The sequence below is a fragment of the Onychostruthus taczanowskii genome, unplaced genomic scaffold (genome assembly GCF_017590055.1).
Source record: "Onychostruthus taczanowskii isolate IOZ18803 unplaced genomic scaffold, ASM1759005v1 scaffold3, whole genome shotgun sequence".
NCBI lineage: Eukaryota > Metazoa > Chordata > Aves > Passeriformes > Passeridae > Onychostruthus > Onychostruthus taczanowskii.
Window position 1 is genome coordinate 18,371,771 of NW_024500349.1, and position 16,549 is coordinate 18,388,319.

General features: G+C 43.2%; 1 protein-coding gene across 1 annotated transcript in view; it reads left to right on the forward strand.

The window, feature by feature from the left end:
• The first annotated feature begins 13,019 nt into the window (after positions 1-13,019).
• PAXIP1 (PAX interacting protein 1) overlaps positions 13,020-16,549 on the forward strand; it is a 32,602-nt gene continuing 29,072 nt past the window's right edge. Inside the window, exon 1 of the mRNA XM_041408838.1 lies at positions 13,020-13,430. Coding sequence (XP_041264772.1) covers positions 13,341-13,430 — 90 coding nt within the window. The 5' untranslated portion in view covers positions 13,020-13,340. The remainder of the gene's footprint in view (positions 13,431-16,549) is intronic.

The window sequence follows — 16,549 nt, forward strand, 5'->3', positions numbered from 1 at the left end:
TGGTAGAAATACTTCACACATACATACACCAGCACCTGTGATCTCTGTTACCAATGGTCAGTCCCTGAGAAGTAAGTCTCTCTCTTGACTCTGGTGGACTTGGTGTCTACAGGTGCCTTACAAACTGCAACAGAAAATTATCCATATTTCTGACTAAAAACAACAAAAAAACAAAGGTTTAAAAATACCAAAATATATTATGCTTCTGGGAGTACAGGGTATCCTGCAGTTCTGTGAATCATCTAGAATAGCAGGGCCATAGAAAAATAAGAAACTGTGTGGGAAGACTAGGTAAATCTAACTTAATACATGAGCTTTGGCAATCAAAGCTGCCAATGCAAGCTGTCAGGACTCTGCCAGGGAGGACAGATGGCACGATGACAGCAAATGGATGGGTCTCTAAAACTCAATTACCATTTCAGTTCAGACCCTTTTTCCATATGCCAAGTTGTGGAAGAGCTTTGTTTATCTTGAGCTTTATGCATTGTGACAGATAATTTGCATAGGTGTGAAGCTATAGGGAAGGCTGTTACAGTGTGAGGTTGAACATGAGTTCTTGTGTTTGGTGTTTTCCAGGTTACCTTTCTGCTGCCTTGCAGGTGGCAGGTTTCTGAACCTTTATTTACATAAATCCATCCATATTCTAGAAATGTTCTTTTGAGATAAGAGGCAAAACGTTTTAGGATCTGTTTACCACATTAAGAATATAAATCACTCTCAACAGTTTTCTGAGCCAGAAGTTGTTAAACTTTTTTTCATATACCTAATTTCATCCCTATTACACTCCCTTTGACTCCTTGTCAGGGTGTTTCCATGCCCACTGGGCAACTCACTTCCATTCTTCCATTGGCTGGAGTACCTTATTCCCAAACCTCCTCTCACTTTAACATCCAGGACTAGTTTTGTTATTGTAATTAGTTGGTAATAGGTGCAAAAATTAAACCACTGATGCCATCCTCAAGGGATGTCTTTTCTCCCACTCCAACAGCCTGAATTCCTTATAGGCCTTTGCTTGATGCCTTCTTCCCTGGAGATCTCACCCTACCTGCCACATCCCTACCTGCCAAAGGAAGCACTGGCACAGTTGTACAGTTTTCTCAGCTAGGGTACCATCTGATTGTCTCAGATTCATAGTCACATTATGCTTCCTTCCAGCTCTGGAATATTTTCTTCCCCCTGATTATTCAGTGTAGCTGGATGGTTCCCTGCCCCAGCCTATCCAGGTCATGCAGGTCAGCAGAATGAGTCTTCATTTAAGTAAGGTAAATTCCCAGTATTTTCAAGCCATGCAACATGGTAGGTCATTAGAGAAAATACGAAAGCTGTGGAATTTTGCTTATTTATATTTCATATCTCTGTTGCTGGGTGAGTGAGAGGTTCATACAAATGAGAGTAACTATTTACAAGTTTGCAAAAGTCAAATGGCAGGTTGTGACCACACACTTTCTGTCTGCAGCTAAAATGAGTCTGCTCCCATGTCTCTGCAAGAAAAGTACTTGCAGATGTCTTCTGCAGGCTGATAAAGAGCTCGCCCCTGGATCATAAGCATGACAACAAACTTTCCCAGCTATTTGAACAAAGACAACCATTTTTAATGGTCCCCAAACTTCATTTCCCTTGCAGAATCTGACAGTATCATGTTAGAAATATCTTGTTTTCGTCCCTTCTACCACAGCAAGCACCTGATCAAGCAATCTACTCGCTACTGCTATAAAATTTTCTGAACCCTTGGGATGGAAGGGGTTGTATAAATATGTCTAAATGTCTCTCTGTTTTTCGCAAGGTTTTTTATTAGTAGCATCATTATTTTTAACAACCAGTATTCACTGCTATAACAGCAAAATGTTGCCAGACCTTTCTTAATTGTCTAGCACTGCATTTTATTAAAAACAGCAGATTTTTCTTCTGGCTGCTGATCTGTGAGTCAAGGTTGGTAGATTGTGGCTCAGAGGTGGTGGCCCAGTGGTGTGTGAGCTGCAGCATCTCCCTGTGCTTCATGCTCAGCTCCCACTTCGGGGACATGATGTGTGACACTGGGAAGATGCTTATGCAAGAACTGCTGGTGGGAAAACCTGCCCAGCAAGAGGGGCTGAGGGCAGCATCTCTGAGGCACCCTGGGGTACAGCTGTGTGCCCACCTGGGCCTTGTCACACGGTGAAGCCACCAGGCTTGGAGGGGGCTGCTGGCATCTGCCACCAGTGAGTTTCTCCTTTCCTTTCAGAGCTATCCCCTCCCTTTCTTTGGGTGCCTCCAGGTAGATGTAATGGATGATGTAATTCTTGTCCCTGCAGAGACTGACCTGAGGCAAGGGACCTGCTTGGACTTGGTCAGCTGGTGGGTCCTGTAAGCTCATCTTTTGTAGTTAATTTTTCCACCTCTTCTCTGGTTATTTTCTGCTTTCAGATTTTGACTGAAGCTTTTTTTTTCTGATTTCGTCAGGATTTTAGTGTGAATTTAGTAAAAATCTTCCATGTCGACACTACTGAATTATTCAGGGTCTGATATGAGCGTATTAATGGTGTGTCTTCATTAAAGTCATCTGCACAGAAGGTGGCTTATGTAGTTAAAATCTGAATCTCATGTTGGAAATAAAGAAATCACTGGCTTTTGAAAGAGCTCCTCATCTGACCTGATACAACTTCAGAACTTTCTGGGCAGATTCTCACTGTCATTCCTCCTCTCCACATTTCAGCATCTTCATTGTATGCTCCTGTCTCTCCATTCTTCTGTTTTCCTGAGCACTAGATTAATTAATATAGGCAGCTTTTACTACATCACCACTAGCAACTGACTTGGCTAGGGTTATAAATGCAACTGTGTAACCACAACCAAGAATTCAATGGAATAAAACCCCAATGCCCACCAACATTTCCATGTTTTAAAGCCTTCCATCCAACATTCACACATAGGACATCTCCTGTCCCTTGCTTTCACTCCTAGCAGCAGTCCCAGTCTTGCAGAGCTGCCCACACAGACATGTGCTTCCCATCCCACCAGTTCTGCTATCACTCCAGCCAGTCTGGCTGTGGGTGCTCAGTCCTTCTCCTGCCATCATCCCTTCTGCAGTACAGCCACATCTTGATGGGAAGCTGCAAGTGGAGTTCTGGGCATGAGTTGCACAAAGACAAATGGTCTCTCCACAGTGCCTGTTCTTCATTTCAAGGAGGTTTTCTGTTTTTACGACAGCTGTGACTGTAAGGAACCATAAATCCTGGTGTCCTTGTCCCAGGTAATCCCTCCTGCCCAGTGAGACACCTGCCCCATTAAATGCCACATTACAGCCTCAGATTAATGACAAGTGTTACAAAAGAGCACCACAGGCCGTGGAGAGCCACAGCAGCTTCCTAAGGGTGCATCTTGCAAACAATTACTGATAAACAACCAGCTGGACTGTTCTGCAGAATGAGGTTTACTGTACAGGCTGAGGCTCTGCAAACAGAGTTAGCCATCTATATGCCTAGCATTTATTATAAAAATTTATGGCAGCTGCTTTCTGTGAATGTCAGTGAAATAGGTGAGGAAATAGATTTTCTGAAGCAATCTATGGTTCTAGATGGATCTCTCCCATTCATTTCAAGGAGAATTATTATTCTGAAATGTAATAAGATTTTTTTTCTATATTAAACTGAGATGTCTAAAATGTAGATATCTAAATCCTGTGGACTGCTTAGTAAATCTCAGAAAGACATCCCTATCTGAAACAAGCTTTCTTTTCTTTAGCTGAATAATAATACTCCTCTATTATCTCTTATATCCTTTATCATTTCAAGTGAAGAGAGACATGCTTTTGCTGTGCAAAAGCAAGACCACTCTCCAAGGTATGTTCAGTAAGCAATCAAGGCACTCTATTATGAGAAATTACCCTCCACAAATTTAGATACAGTAAATGATGATATATATCCTTCTGTTCTTGTTGGCTTAAAATGCAAAGAGGGTTCGACCCACCTTTCTGCATGTCTCTCTTCCTTTCTTTGCACTGAGCCAGAGCAGGGGCCAGCACACAGAACCAGAGAGGGTATGTAACCTTCTGATATTTACCAACTGGATTATTTATGACTGTGTGAGTTGGCTCCCAGCACGCAGGAGAATCACATGGAAGCTGAGCCCTTCTGGGAGAGCAGATCATCTTGTGGCCTGTGATGGACCTAAATATTTGCATTGATTAGATCCCACTTTGATGCTGTTATTTCATCATTATGAGTACTGTGTGAATCATAAATTATCAGCATGTACTATACAGCACAGGATGTGCAGGGCACTACAGCTTGAGGTGGGCATGTCAGCCTTTGGAACGTGGCCAGTGGATCCTTTTTAAGCTGGACTTATTTCAGGAACCCATCCTGATTCATGGGTGTTTCATTTCAAGTACGTGCTTTAGTCCTATCCAAATGAGCAGAGTTTGAGGAAGTGCTTAAAGCTAAGAATGGGATATTGAAGTATCCCTGACTCAAAGGCAAAGCATGGGAAAGTTTTCACAAAATCTGAAGGCAAAACGATTAGACTGTAGAGAAATGTAACTACAGGGAAGTTCCCTCCCTTTTAGGAGGGGGATATATTTCCTTTTAGGAAAAAAGTGTAGAAATGTATCCAGTTGTCTGAATGTAGACAACACTAAGGGAAATACTATACTACACATTTAGAATGAATTAAATCAATTGACAGCTATCCAGCCACAGAGAAAAAATAATGTAATTGTAACTGAGCAGCAAAATGGTTCTGCCTAATAGTTAAACATCAGTGAGCTCCACTGTGTCTAATAAAATGCAGATCTCATTATCTGTTTGTTATGTGCATCGAGAGATAACTGTTCAAGTTGAAAAGTATAAAAATTTGATTTAATTCAGTGACATTTTGGATACAAGAGGGTCAGGTTGGTCTTATAAGAAATAACAGCTTGGGGCATATGGAAAGGAGTGTAATTGAAGATAAGGCTCTAGCAAGATGAGTGGAAAATGTAATAAGAGTTCAAGGATACATTAAACAAATGCACCCTGGCCCTCACACAGTAATCACCTACATGTGCCATAAGGCAAGCAGCAAATGTAATTGACTCCCTGAAGGAAGATCATTACGGCTTTGGTGCTTGCTGCCTCATGCCACGACTTCTTCCATTTGCAGCATTGACAATTCAGATGGGGGAAGTCCTAGGATCCTGAGGGATTATGTAGGGAATAGAGCCAGCTCTAAATAAACCCAGAGATCTTTTGGTGGCTTTTTCAAAGATTAAGCAGATATGACTATCTGCCACAATGTCAGAGATTAAAAATGACCAAAATTGACATGAATGTGGCAGAAACCTCAGTGATGAAGGAGAATGGTCCTTTGATGAGGAGGATGGTCCTTTAAGCAAACAGGGGAAGTAAGAAGTTTGGCTGTAATAGGCCAAAATAAAAAGAAACCACTTTTGTGTAGCCTGGTGTCTTGAAGGGTGTCTTGGTGTCTTCAGTGTGATCACAGTTTCTTGTGTGTGGTATGGCACTTGTCCTGTTTTCCCAGTTCCTGGGCACGTTAACCATATCTGACTGGGCTGTAGAGGTATCAGGGATATGGCAGAGGTGAAAGACCTTACCAGACACTGAAGGAGCCACACAGGGAGCTTAAACCTTCCTTGGCCTCAGCCAGTTCCCAGAGGAGTTAGATCTGGAGACTTAAATGGATTGCAGGCTTTCCTGGTTCAGAGATCTATCTGCTCCTATTGCAGGAGCTCTAGCATATCACAGAGCACATCTTTCAACTAACCAAAACATTTGGAGGCTTACAGAGCCTTTCTTTCCCTGAAAGCTTCCTGTAAGCCAAAAAAGAAGATTAGAACCAGAACTGGCCTAAGAGTACAAGCACTTTACCTGCATTTGTCCTCAGCTTAGGCTCTAATGAAAAAGTCCTGACAGTGACATCTGTTTGTCTGAATCCCAACTCCTGCTTTACACTCAATAGTTGAAATCAATATAATAAACATATTCTAGATACCAAATCAATAACTTTTTTTTTTTTTTTTAATTCAAGAGTGGCAGACAATTAGGTACTTAAGTAACAAATGTCTCATTTCATAATGTTTCCTGCGTGGCATACTCAATCTGTAATTAATTAAGGTGGCTCCAAGGTCCTGTTAAGATTGATGAGTTAAAAACAGCAGTGGATTCATCTCTTGATGTCTTCAGATTAGGACTCAATTTTACCTTAGCTCAGAGAAGGAGTATTTGGGGTGAAATTTAAGGGCAAATTATAAGGAAAACTGACTGAAAGGCCTACTGCTCTCTTCTGGCCTCGAGGCCATTATAAGAATGCTGTCAGAACACATTTTTCAAGAATGTCAGTTTAAGTTCTTAATTTCATTTGAAAATACATGAGAAATAGAAATCAGGTTCCTTCTACAGAAAAGTGGGAGTTCAATCCAGCAACAACTAGTTCTCTGCATAGTGCAGTCACATCCATGTCTAAGCACTGAGAGCTTCCCAAAGCTGCAGCCACACGCATGTGACAAATACATTCAGCTCCTCTGTTTGTACTGTATCACAGGCAGGTAATTTGTCTACCTGTGTCTGCATTTAAAGATGTGCAGGCACCTGTCTTTCAGCCACCCTGAAAATGCTTCCCTAAGCTTCAGCATTTGGGAAGGCCGTAAAGCAGAAATGTGCTCCCAGGCTGGGGCTGCTTTTAGGGACAAACAATGGGATGATCAGTTCTGCTCCCAGTGCTCCATGTGGAAGGTTAATCTAAGTGGCCTTCTGGCCTTACACGCAGTAAACTGGAGGAACTGCTCTGAAGATGATGCAGTTGCTGTGAAAATACGTCAGCAGTGCAATATTTTTCAATAGGTTTTAGCACTAAGGCCCCATGGCTACATCTGAATTTCCCTGGTGGCACAGGTGGGCTGGTGGAACTGCTGCCCTCTGTCTCTGCTTCAGAAGAGGAACCCTGAGTCACTGCCTGCTCCAAGCCTGGGTTACCTGAGTCAGGAGAACCTGTGTAAAACCAGCCACTTTCAACAGGCTCTTCCCAGAAACATCAGCACAGGTCACCCCGAGACACTGGAGCTTCTGTGTGAGCACAGTGATGCATCCTCAGGCAAGGGTCTTCTGGCCATTCCTCTTTCTGGATGTAAAGGGAATATTTAACTATCTGGACAACATACAGAAAGGGAGAGATGGGATGTCAGTGTTTTATCGCCACAAATTTAGGGTTTTCACTCTACTCAGAAGCACAAAGCCATAAATGAATCCTGGAGATCATCTCAGAGCAGTACCCAGGCTCACTCTCCACACTGTTCTGTAATATGCTCTGCAATGCCACCAACTTTAGTTGCCTTTTTCTGCACTTATGCATTAATAATGTAAAAATAAATAAAGTGTTACTGTTATCTGAATAACAACAAAAAAAAAGTATTTGGCATAAATAATGCCAAATTTGCTCATTTCTAGAAAAACTCATTTTGGTTACTTTGTATTTCATCAGCTTTTTTCAAGCCTGCATGAATGAAAGCTCAGGCTCAAAGGAAAATTTGCATTCTCTATTGTTTTGCTGATACTAATTTACCCCAATGGAAAGCCTGTAAATGATGTAAATCTTGACAAGCTACAAAGAAGGGCTACAGGGATAATTACCCACCACATTTCACAAACATTTTTTTCTCAAACTCAGAAAATACACAGAAATTGGTAGGTACCTCAGCTGGAGCAGAGGCAAGGACTTCTCCTGAGGTGCAAAGAATGGAGTCTATAAATTATAGTATCACATTTTATTTGTGGCAAATTATTTGTTCTTTCCCAGATCACTGGGAAGACGTGCATTCTTCTTTCCTGGTGCAATACAATCAGGTCCAAAACTCATTAAGAAAGTGCTATAATGTTTTATATATATATTTATATATGTGTGCATATATATATATATATATAAAAAGTAAGTATGTGTATTAATTATATGTATTTTATATAGAGGTGGTTATTGGTGGTCTGAGGGAAAGATAGAAAGAATTTATTTGTAAAGGTGAATGAACCTTTCACATTCCTTAGCAAGTAACACAAAGGAGTATATCTCCTCTTATAGTACCATGTCTCACTTCTGACAAAAAAATCCTTACATTAGGATGTTCTAATCAAAACATTTCCCCCCCTGCTCCTTTATGCTCCGTTATAGTAAAGGTAGAAGCTGCTACTTGGAACTTGCAAAAAAAAAAAAAAAAAATTGTAACTATTATATTAAAAAAGAAAACTGTCAAGCAAATGACAAGGGATTCTCGGTGCAGTTCTGGAATTAGAAGAGAATCAAAAATGAAACTACCAGTTCCAAGGGAGCCTTTTAGGATTCTGTGTTGCTATACAGATAATAAGAAAGTTTTTAATTATAAATCATATTTGCCATTGCAAGCAGTCCCACTGAAGGAAGGAGGAAAAATGCATAGACAGCTCAAGCCAAAACAGAGCCCTCTGTGTACCTGTTTTGCACATTTTGATTCTGATTAAAAAGCAGATCTTATTCACGTTAAGAAATGGGAATGGAGATAATGCAGGCAGCATGCATTTTGGGATTTTCAACAACTTTCCAGGCACACTGAAACCAATATCAGCTTCTGTAAAACACTGGGTACTTTGTGAAGATATATTTTGTTGGAAAAGTAACATCTAGAGAGCCAAACAAGTATGTATTATTAACAAAGGACTCAGAAACCCTTCTGCTCACAGGAGTAAAACAAATATACAATTTAATCTAAGCTTCAAATTTAATTAACTACAAGATAAAAAAAAAACAAGCTGTTGTTTTTTCACAAGCAATTACACCTAAATATGATATTGTAGGTGCATATGAATTTTTCATATAATCATTTGTGCACACAAATAAGGCATTTATGTAAGCATGCACAAATCTTGTCAGCTTGGTGGGCTTTCACCTCGTGCAAGCAGCACACAGCACAAAATTTAGATCGTAGTTCCTCTGGAAACATGCTCATGAAGTTCTCTGTACGCAGCTCTTGTAGTTAAGAGATCAGTGTTTCTGGCACAGATAATGTACTGTTCACATCGTTGTGGACTGGTGATGGCATACCCCTGCACATGGCCAGGGTCACAGCAGCTCAGAGCACTCTCAGCAGCAGGGACAGCTCCCATGGCCCTACCCTGCTCTCCCTCTGTGGACACTTTGGAGGCCCTGTGTGGTACCTTGGTTTGGGTTCCCACCCACCTGTCTGCCCGGTGCTCCTCTGGCTTGCAGAGATGGACCTTTGGTGGGATTCACATTCTCTGAACCTGAGAAAAGCAGTGAAGGAAGCAGAGAAAAGAACGAAAAAAACAATTCTTATCTCATTTGCTGTCCTGTGCCAAAGTAGAATGCAATTTGGAGATTGTTTACCCAGAGTGATGGGGTTTTGTTTCCTTGGCCTACCAGGGCCAAGTGTGTGTCCAGACTGTCGGTCAGCAGTCACAAGGTTTTGTTGAGTTGAGTGCTTGTGCAGTTTCAGTTTAAATGTAATGTAATATAGTGTAATATAGTATAGAATAAGATAGTAGAATAAATTAATTAATTAGCCTTCTGATGTCATGGAGTTAGAGGCATCATTCTTCCATCATGTTGATGGCCCTGCTTAATCCAACAGACCTTTGGTGGGCTGGAAGCTTGCAGAGCAGCTGGGCTCCCCCTCCTTCCATTGTCACTTTGTCACTCAGCTCGTGCAGATGAGCTTTATCTCATAACCTGACAAATCCATTTGAGGCTAAATACAGGTGAGCACTTTGCTCTACACCTGGGCAGTGAGACCAGCCCACTGATTTGACTTATTTCTGTCTGCTGACCTGTGAGCAAAACCCAGAATTTATTTCTGGCAAATTCAGGGGATATTTTTCTTCTTCAGTAACATATTTTTCTTGTTCAAAACCATACTTTTTCCATCTCGTTTTCTGCTCTTATGGTCTGGAAACAGGATCACACATGATGCAAAACTGGAAATATTCCTTTTTGTTACAAATAGTCTAATTACTAGGATTTAAATAATTTATTGACAGGTGACTCATGAAATACATAAAGAAGTAAAAAATACATTCATTAATTTAATTCCACTGCTTATTTAGAAGGCACTTAAAGGGGAAAATAGTCTTTTCTTCTGGGAGTGGTCATTTTGAAGACAAAAAGATTTTGAATAAGGAAAGCTGTTTCTGTGTGAGAAGATTAGTAGCACTGCTGATAATACAACAGTCTCACTGTACTGAGATCTACAAAATTTCTTATTGAGGCCATTGGAAGTGTTTAAACTGCTACCAGGCAGGTTTCCTGTAGAGTTGTTGCTGTGCATTGTTTGTGGCACATAATGGAATCTCCTCTGTTTTGGCTGTGCTGCACAGCTGGTCACCTGCCTGGCATCTGCTCGAGTCGGGCAGGATTTTCCAAGTCCTCCTGCTTTCACCTGCTTTTTTGTGGGGCTTTGTCCAGGAGCTGCTTCCAGTGCTTATTCATTTGGGGGAGGCAGGGTGGGATGGTTTCATTCTTCCCTTTCCTATAGAAAGCTCTGTGGTTGAAGAACATCCAGAGGATTTAGTTATCCTGTGTCTATCCCTACCTTGTGCCTCAGCAAAGTTACTTTTACTGCATTCAGGAAGAGGAGGACAGACCCAGAAGTCCACATCCACATCCCAGGTCAGGGCAACAACAACTTCCTCTTTGCTATAGAGGACCAAATTTATATAACAGTTTTCTTCTGGTAAACCTATTATAGTTAATTCTTAACCTTTCTCTTTTTTCACATTTCATTACACTTCCATACTGTGGATGGAACCACACTTTATTCTTTATACACACTTTATTTTTATCATAATTAGTTAAAAACAACAATTTACCCTTAAGGATAATTACAATTACTCTTATGAATGGGTACCTTTCATTTGTGAAAAATTGATTTTGCAGTGAATTTCCATGATTTAACACAGTAATCTGACCTTCTATTTCTATAGAATTTGAAAATTGTTGTGATTTAAAATAGCAAATTCATCTCATATTCTTCTGATTTGACTAGCTGAACAAATGGGAGATCCAAGATGGTCCCACCTGATGCTGCAGTAGCTGCAATTCCAGCTGAAAGTTTGGGAGGGACAATGTAATGAAAAAATGCATGCAGGTTGTTTGCATTATGTTTTTTGCCAGTATTAGCATAACAACTGTTTTGAAATACTCGTAATCTTGGAGTTGTGTGAAGAACCAAAAATTATGTGACTCTGGAAAATCCAAAGGATAGGAGGGCTGGAGGAACTCATTAGAGTAACAAAGGAAACAGGCAGAGAATGGAAATCAAGAGGAGAAACCCTCGGAGAACAAAACTTTGCTTTTCTTTGTGTGGAACTGGAATATGTGATAGTGTAGGGGCTTAAATATAATGAAAGTATTCCTGTGGGAAAGGGCAATTTCTCAGTGATCACACTTAGAAAGATGAATCTAGGTAATGAATGGCATCAGGAAGAGGAAAGAACTCAGAGAAGAATGAGGAATAGAAACCTGAGAGACAGCTATATTTATTGAAGAAAAGAAGTGAAAATTACCAGTGCTGGAAGATGCAGATTATTACAGAGGCAAAGAAATCCAACAGTAAAGGAAGCTCAGGCAGCAGTGGTGTTAAGGAAATCTGATAGATCAAGAAGAATATGAAATATATTTTGCTGCAGGTTAAGGAAGATTTTGGTCAAAGCCATTCACTTTAGTATGAAGAAGTTAAAATGGATCAAAGATGGAGTTGGAAAGAGTGAAAATTATGGAACTAGGAAAGCAAAGATATGGACATGGCAGCCTGGAGAGTGGCTATAAAGAGAATTCTTTTCAAAGACAGCCCAGGAAATACATGGCACAGAAGAAAACTACCTTGAACAAGGATTATTAAAAAAGATAGAAAGTGAGATGAGAATATGAATTGTTGAAAGAAAGGGCTAAATGGATTTAAAAGCAGATGGTTATTTCTACTTTTTTTCCTGCCCCACAACAAAGAAGTGCACCATATAAAATGTAAGGAATTTTAGTTTGATTTTCACTTTAAAAAGTAAATTTTATTTGGAGGGTGGGAAAGCAGTAAAACCTTCAACCTAATGTTCTTTCTGAAGTGGAAAAAGAACAGGTGATAGGTTGGGTATTTCTTACAAAGTTGGAGTAGAAAGGAGACGATGTCATGTGGAGATGCAGGGGACCTGGGTGAAGCCTTTATCCAGTAAAATTTTATCCAATTAAACCAATTTGTAGTTTCTACCATAGTTTCAAGAATAACATAGGTAAGAAAAATAGTTTCCTCCTGGGAAACTGAGACAGGTCTTGCAGGCAGGAGGGAAATGGTAGGTGCCCTGTATTTTTATTTCACTAAGTCTTGCAATGCCATCTCTTAACATTGCTCAGAGTGTGGGAGGGAATCATTGTCCGCATCAAAGTATTACGAAGAGGTTCAAAACTCCTTTGGAAAGCAGAGTGCTTATTATATAGATACAAGTATATTATCTAATATTAATATTTTAAACATCCTTGCCAATGCAGCAATGTTTAAAATATACAACATGAAGCAGGCTCTGAAAGTGTTCGTTTCTTTCTGTTGACTCTAACTTACAGAAAGTGGTAATTATTGTTTTCTTTTATCTAAAATAGTTAGGTAAGAGGTGAGAACACTCCACTATCAATGCAGATGCATGCTTTGCAGTTTATGAGGGAAAATACTTTATTTCGGTGGGGTTCGATAACCTTACAGGTCTTTTCCCACCTTAGCGGTTGTATGCAATGATTTCAGGAGCTTTCGGTGTGTTCACAGATGAGCTGGGTGTTGGAATACACCCCACAACTACTGGCCGCGGCTGAGGGACCCCGCCGCCATCGCCCGCGTCCCCTCACGGCGGGGCCGAGGGGCGGGGCATGAGGGGGCGTGGTCTCGGCGAGCCGAGGGGCGTGGCCAGGGGCGGCAGCCTTCTCTCCCCCCCGCCAATGGGCGGGGCCGGGTATCCCCGCGGCCCGCTTCTGTCGTTCGGGACGAGTCCATTGCATCCCGCGCGGGGGGAGCTCCGGACCCGGATGCTGTCTGCCGGTCCGGTTCGGGGAAAGAGGGAGGAGCAGGGATAGCGCCTGTGGATCAGAAGCGGGCGCGGCCCTGCAGCGGCCGTGGTGGCTGATCGGGCGGGGGGAGCCGCTTTGCGGGGGCGGCTCTCCCCTCCCCCTTCCACCCCCCCTACGTCCCGGCGGGGGATGGTGTGTCCCGCAGCGCGCGCCTTGCTCGCGCGGTTCGGCGGCTCCGCGGGGGGAGGGGGACGGGAGAGACCCGGGCCCCGGCGGGTTTTGCACAGTGAGCGCGGGGGAATAGCGGGCGGGGTGGGGAGCGCCCGCCGCTGCCGTCCGGGACCATGTTGGCGGACGACGAGGAGGAGCTGAAAGTCCCGGAGGAGATGTTCAAAGACGTCAAGTTCTTCGTGGTGGGAGACATCGACCCCAAGGTACCGGGTCATCCCTTCAGATCATTCCCGCCTTCCCCTCCGTCCCCCCCCATTCCCGACGTGGGGGGCACCGTGGAATCGTCCGGCTACCACGCGCGGGCTCGAGGCTCGCGCCGCCTCACGGGGAAAGGGCGGGAGTGGGGGGAGCGCGCGCCTGAGGGACCGGGAGGGACGGCTTGGGGGGGGAGGGGAGGCGGCCGGTCCAGATCCCGGCCCCGATCCCGGCTGCGCCCGCGGGAAGCGCCGCTGCCGCCGCCATGGGAGCCGCGGCCCCGCCGCGCAGGCCCCGCCGGAGCCGCCTGAGCGGAGGAGGAGCGGGCGGAGGGACTTCCTGTGCCGGGCCGGGCCGGGCGGGCAGCGGGGGCAGCGGCCGCCGCTCCTCCCGACTCGAGCGGCTCCGCAGGCCCGGCCCCTCCCTGGGCCCGGTTCCGTACGGGTACACGGGGACAGGCCGTGGGGGAGGTTCGTCACGGAGGGGCCGGACTGGCTCTTCCCTCCCACACAGACCTTCCCGCCTTGGCGCGGCCCCGAGCGCGGCCCTGGTACCGCCCCGGGGCCGCCCGGCGCGGGGCTGGTGTACTTGAGGCCGCCCGCTCCTCTCGCCCTGCCCTGGGGCAGCGCCCTGGCTAATGCCCGTGGCCTGGCCGTGAATAACACCCGCGGTGGGCGAAGGTGGTTGAAACAAAGTTTTTGTGGCGTGTCCAATTAGACAGGTGTTTGAAGTGCAGCCTGCGGAGCTGTAGGACAGCAGCTTCCTGCAAGCTGCTTACTGCGTGCTTCACACTGAAGTTAAAGTCTTTGCCTCTCTGGTATTTGCTGCAGTATAGTCTTAGTTCAGCGCTGGGTTCCTTTAGCATCCTGTCCTGGCACTCATTGAGCCTCGTATGCCTGTAGGTAACCTGGACACACAGGGCACTGGCCTGTTCAGGCGGTTGTCATTCCTATTGTGCTAAAAGAAGTACAGCCTAAGAATAATACAGTCAAACATCAGGATGAAAACTTCTTTAGACAGGTCTCTAAGTATAAAATTTTGTTCTTTAGACATAAAATTTTTAATAGTGGCTTAGCGCTCAAATAAGAGATTCCTGTACTTGCCAAAAAACCCTACAGCAGCAATGTTAGTATTATGTGTATGAGGATGAGTGCAAAAATCCTGTAGCACTCTTGCACATCATTTGTCATAGGAGTAGTGTCCTGAAAAGCCTGTTCTTAGTTGTGTGTTGACATGGGTTTCCCATGGAGCAAATAGACAAGCATTCTCTTAAACTGGTTTTCTTTCTCATGTTAAATTTTATTCTTCTTTGCAGTCAGAGTCATTGTCATAGGGCTTTGATTTGCTCCAAATTCGGTGCATTGAATTTTCCTCTGCCTGGCTTGGGAGATGGAGGTGTCAGTGTGAGGAGCTAGGCTGGGCTGGGTGATGAACATCACAGAGAACAACACTCTGTGCCAGCTTAAGCCCAGCTGGCAACTATGCACAACACAGCTGCTCTCTCACCCCCACCCCTGTGCAGTGTAACGGGGAGGAGATTCAAAAATTAAACTTGCAGGTTGAGATATAAAAGCAGTTTTATAATTGAAAACCAGGTAAGGTACAATGGTAGTAGTAAATAATAATGGTGAGAAAAAGGGAAAGAGAGGAAACCCCAAGCAAGTGATGTGCAATGCAATTGCTCATCGTGCACTGACAGATGTCAGACTTCATTCCCGACTCCAGATCAGTCCTTCTTATGGGTAACTCCCCCAGTTTATATACTGGGCATGACAGCTTTGGTGTGGAATATCCCTTTGGCCAGTTTGGGTCCAGGCTGTGCTCCCTCCCAGCGTTTTTTGTATCTCCTCACTAGCAGAGCATAAGATAAAAAAAATAGTCCTTGACTTAGGATAAACACTCTTTAGGAAAAACCAAAACATCAGTGTGTTATCAGCATTATTCCCATTCTGAATCCAAAACGTAGAACTGTAGCAGCTACTGAGAATAAATTAACTCTTATCCTTGCTGAGACCAGGACACCCTCCTGTGGGTGTTCTCTGTGGTACCCTGGGGCACCTGACTGTGAGGAGCATTTATCAGGTGTGTTTTGAGCCAAGACACAATGCAGGAATTGTAAATCAAACTCAAACAGTTAGAGTGAAATTTGTCCCATTACTGATACAAAAATACAGATATCTTTGGCACTTTTTACTACTTCATGTACCAGTGGATGCCAGCTTGATTGTGCAAAGAATTTCCTCCATCTTCTGGGGAGGAGCACACTTTGATCAGCTTAAATTTCTAGATGGTTTCACAGAAAACCAGTTACTGTAATAAATATTAAAACAGACCTAGCACAAGTGAGTATGCTAATCAAAACAAATCCAAGAGTAAGAGGAAAAAAAGTAATTTTTTTCAGGTGAATAACTGCATACCTAGTGCCTGTTAAAGCATGTGCAGCATAAATTGGAAGGGAAGCAAAAGTCTGGAATTGTGCCGAGCTGCTCTCTGGCAAATGAAGGAGAGTTAGGCTGGCTCTCAACTTCAAATCCATTCCATTCCATTGGGTGCATTTTGCTCCTCACACCTTACTGAGGGTGATGAGAAGATGTCAGCTCCTCTTTTTCTTTTAATAAATGCCCTTCCTGTCTTCCTCAAACACAAAAACCCAAACCATCGTGTTTTGGAAACACCAGTTAAAATCAGTATTTCCTTCAGAAAGAGATAAAAAGTAATGCAATGCAGCACAGGGTCTTTGAACAGGATATTTGGGTTTTGGTTATCTTGTTTCATTTCTTTTTATATGCCCATTGGCTTACTTCTTCATCTTGAACTATTCCTCTTGTCTCTTCCAACACATATTTTAGTGGGAGAGAACAAGATAAAATTTTTATTCCACACCACCCCACCCAAAAAAAAAAAAAATTAGTGGGTATAAACCAATACTTAAGGTGCATGATTTTTACAGTGTTCATATTAAGGCTTTTCAGCTTAATGTTTTCTACTTACAGGTGTATGGTTGATATCAGTGTGAGTTCTTTAATTGTGCCAATACAACTTTTCAGTCCAGGCACTACTTAATCTGAAGAAGTTGTGTATTGTGAGAGGAGTTTTGAAGCTGATGTGAGCTAAATTAGGAAGAGTC